At 40.8% G+C, this 4368-nt stretch overlaps 1 protein-coding gene across 1 annotated transcript; it reads left to right on the top strand.

Annotated features, from left to right (window-relative positions):
- The first annotated feature begins 1226 nt into the window (after positions 1–1226).
- Positions 1227–2171, top strand: LOC149183962 (uncharacterized). The gene has a single exon (XM_089415161.1). The coding sequence runs from the start codon at positions 1227–1229 to the stop codon at positions 2169–2171; it is 945 nt and encodes a 314-aa protein (XP_089271287.1).
- Positions 2172–4368: the final 2197 nt, after the last annotated feature.

Genomic DNA, 4368 nt, shown 5'->3' with positions numbered 1-4368 from the left:
ACGACTCCCTACTTCTAGGCGGAGCCTCTATTAGAATAGCAGCTAATTTCGACTCTGTTCTAAAAAGTTATTGCAGAGCCTCAGGAGCTGTGATAAATGACAGAAAGAGTTCGATCTATGGATGGAATGTAAGTCAACACAATCTCAACACCATAGCCCAGATTCTTGGTTTTGAGTGCTTCGCCCATTGGGACAGCATCAAATACCTCGGCTTACCTCTCACATCTGGAGTCAACAACAGATCTCTGTGGCATGGCATCATTAGCAAAATTAAAGACAAGATCACCTCCTGGGGAGGTTACTGGCTCACCAAGGGAGGAAAAATTATCTTACTTAAATCTGTCTTATCTGCTCTCCCCATTTATCAAGCCTCTTTCCTTCTTGCTCCGAAACACATAATGGAGCAGATCTCTTGTCTCCTGAGAGACTTTCTCTGGAAAGGAGGTAGAGGCAATCACAGTAAATTGCATTTGGCAAACTGGGATCTTGTCAAGCGGCCAATATTGGACGGAGGTCTACAGATTAGAGACCCTGCTTTATCTAATCTGGCACTTGGATGCAAGCTCCTTTGGAAAATCTATTCAGACCCCACACATCCTGTCAGTGAAACGCTCACCTCCAAATATGCGCAGGGGATCTCTCTCAGGCATCTGTCAGCGAATAATACTCCCGCAGGCACACATACTTGGAATCTCTGTAGGAAATGTATCAGCAGCTTCAGGAATCACTTGTATCGCATACCTGGCAACGGGGAGAAAATCTTACTCTGGAAAGACCGCATTATGAACAGCCCCCCTCTTAACTCCCACGAAGAAATTCGCGAGCTAAGAGAATGGCTCCACAGCGCAGGTATACGAAAGTTGAATGACATCTCCGCGTGGGACAGTAAAGGGAACTGGGTTGACTGGGTATTCCCTCCCGTGCCGGCGCAGCTCCACAATCATCTCGCACTGCTCAAAACGCTGCTCTCAAACGCAGCGCCGGTCCATCGCAACAGCACAGACAGATGGGGGTGGGGTGACTCCGGATCTTATGCTTCAGCTTTGGGTTACATTGCCCTGCAGCCCAAAAAAGACAGACTTAGATCTCCAGCGTTATGGAAACAGGTTTGGAACACCAATGGGTTACCCAAAGTCAACTTCTTTTTTTGGATTCTTATGCAGAATAAACAGCTCACAGGGGACAATCTGTCAAAATGAAATATCGTTGGGCCACATAGATGCGTAATGTGCAGAAACTCTGGAGAAACAACCTCTCATCTGTTCATTGATTGTGATTTTGCCAAAGAAGTTTGGAAATTAACTCTTCTTGGATTGCACGCCTCCCCTCCCCAGCACAGTTCCGTGGCAGATCTCTTTACTGATTGGTTTCAATGTTATCCTCATAATATCCCCAACAATTCACTCTGGTTTCACATTTGGCTCTCCATCCCCAAATTTGTATGTTGGGAAATCTGGCTTGCCCGGAATGACTCGATCTTCAACAACTCTACTCGCTCTCCTGCTAAATCTGCCTCTATTGCAAAAGCTTTTCTTCTTGAAACTGTCCTCCTGCATTCCCAAAAATCAGACTCCTCCCTCCTCCCCACAGAAAAGGCATGGCTGAACCTTCATAGCCCTCATCCCAAAAGCAAAGCCCATTCCCTCCCCCTTCCCCTCCCCAATCCATCTTGGAAAATTAGAGAACCTGAAGCTTCCTTTCAAGCTTGGTGGAAGACCCAAAACACAACTTCAATCTTTTTCGACGGTGCCTCCAAGGGAAATCCTGGGGCTGCGGGAGCTGGAGGAGTCATCTACTTCTCAGACAATCCCAGAAAAGTTCGCTTTTGCTGGGGGCTTGGTATTCGCACAAACAATCAGGCAGAGCTCCTTGCTCTCACAAAAGCCTGCCAAATTGTCCGTGATAAAGGCATCAAAGAATGCCAAGCATTCGGAGATTCCGAAATCCTCATTAAGAAGATCACCTCGGACGACCAGTTCAACAACGCCATTCTCAACAAGTCTCTGAAAAGGTTAAAGATAATTCTGCAAGATTTCACTTCCTTCAAAATATATCATATTCTCAGAAGTTTGAATAGTGAGGCGGATGAAATGGCAAACAAAGGATGTCTCTTAGCACCGGGAGCTCTCAACATCAATGATAAAAGCTCTATCCCATATTGTATTCCTTAATTCAAGCGCAAAATTGAACAAGAAGCATTTAGATGCAAGGAAAAGCTGTGTAAAGACGGTTGATTAGGCTTAGGCCCAACCATACTTCAAATAATAAATTATACCCGTTACAGTTAAAAATAAATAAATGACAAGATCATGACACTACAGGATTGTAATAGCAAAATCAGAGAGCTAGCTAAAGAACAGGCCAGTGCATCATCTATAAAGGCATTGCCAACAGGAAAGGTTCTCTACCAGACATTTGAAAACTTGTTTTACCTCCAGCATGAGGTAAAACACTTATTCATCACTAAGCCTACTTTTGCTAAGTACACAGAGGCAGATGAAATATATAGAAGGATGTTGAAAATCAAATTACCTGATGCTAAATTGTGGGAAAAATTGACTGATTTACTATAGTAAAATGTAGTAAAAAGGTTAAAGTACAGTAAAAATAAATCAACAGGGTAAAAGATAAAGACAGGTCAGCATGTCAAAGTGTATCAGTGTCAAAGTGTATCAGATGAAAGCCAAAAGTGAATGAAGCTTCCAGCATGAAAGATCAAAACAGCAAGGCAACATAAAGGGCTAGAAATCAAACCATAAAGGCTAGCAATACCAAAATACAAAGGACAGTAGAAAACAGTTCAATAGTTGTCTCTATCTTCTTGCAAGAAGATATTTTTATTTCCTAGATTAAATCTCAAGTTAGTTTGATATATTTTGTAATAAAACTTTTGTATAAATATTTCACAATTCAAAGTATGTAGTGTGGATTCTTAGACATTTCTATAGACTTCTTGATCAAAAGACTGTAAAGCTATTGTATCACTGACTGAGCGAGCAAGCTGGATTGATGAATAAAGACAAGATATTTCACAGGATTCATGTGTTAAGCGAAGTGCAGACAAGCATTTTCTCATGTTTTTGTTATCTTTCTTAAAGTTTTTCCACAATTTTTAATGTATTTCTAAATTTGAATGCTATAACTGGAACAATATCTAAGAATTTGTTTGATTACACTATGTCTTAACAGTTAGGCATATAAATGTTTTCTACTGATATCTAAGTTAAGGAATTCTCAATTGCTCCTTAGTTTAGGTTATTTCTTGCTAATCCAAATCAAAGAATTCTTGAGTGCCCTTTGCTTTCGATTACCCTCTATTCCTCGTTTATATCCCAGTCTAAGAACCCTTAATTTCTCTCTCACCCTGATTAAAACTAGTCCACCCCATTGTTCCAAAGACCTGCACTTTACTCTGCTAGCTTGCCCTTTGAACATTCCCTTTAGTGATTTGATCCAGTTCTATTGCCCTTCTGTTGACTCCATAGCCCAATGGTCTGAATACATCATTCTATCCATCTGTTTCAAGAATCCCACCATCCAATCTTCAATATAAATCAAAACCCCCCTTGAACATTCATAACTAGCCTGAAATCCTAGCAAACAAAGCTAAATCTTATAGAGAGAGCCCTCTCTGAGCTATAGGCTGGCTAGAGCTTATGCTCCAAAGTTGGTTTGTGGTTACCTCGGTCATTTTCTTTCTTCTAATAACTTCTAGAGAAAATTCTAAGCGATAACAATTGTCACAAGAAAAATATATCAAGAAGGTGTTTGACAGGTTTAACATTAAGGATGCCAATCTAGTTGGTACACCCCTTGCATCGCACTTCAAGTTGAGCGCTGAGTTATGTCCTAGTGATGAAAAGTAGAATGAAGAAATGAGAAATATTCCCTATGCTTCATCATCTAGTAGCTTGACGTATGTCATGGTATGCACACGACCAAGCATTGCATATTCAGTGGGAGTAGTGAGAAGGTTCCTTGCCAATCTAGGCAAACAACATTGGCCAACAGTAAAATCGATTTTGAGGTATCCCAAGGGTAATAGTCATTAGTTTTTATGTTTTGATCATAATTAGAATGTGCTTGAAGGATTTACAAATGCATATATATCTAGAGATATCGACACCAGAAAGTCCACTACAAGTTATTTGTACACATTTGTACGTGCAACAGTGTCTTGGGTGGCAAGGATACAAAGAATAGTAGCTCTCTCTACAACAGAGGAAGAGTACATAGTTGCAACATAATCTTGTAAAGAGATGTTGTGGATGCAACGATTCCTAGGAGAGATAGGAATAAAGCAAGACAAGTATGTGCTATATTGTGATTGTTAGAGTGCCATTCACTTGGCGAAAAACCTAGCTTTTC

This window comes from Pinus tabuliformis, chromosome 3_2 (assembly GCF_031772625.1).
Source record: "Pinus tabuliformis cultivar Carrire ecotype Pingquan chromosome 3_2, CPIR1, whole genome shotgun sequence".
Taxonomy (NCBI): Eukaryota; Viridiplantae; Streptophyta; class Pinopsida; order Pinales; family Pinaceae; genus Pinus; species Pinus tabuliformis.
Note: the sequence above shows the minus strand (reverse complement) of the source record. Positions and strands in the feature narration are given on the sequence as shown.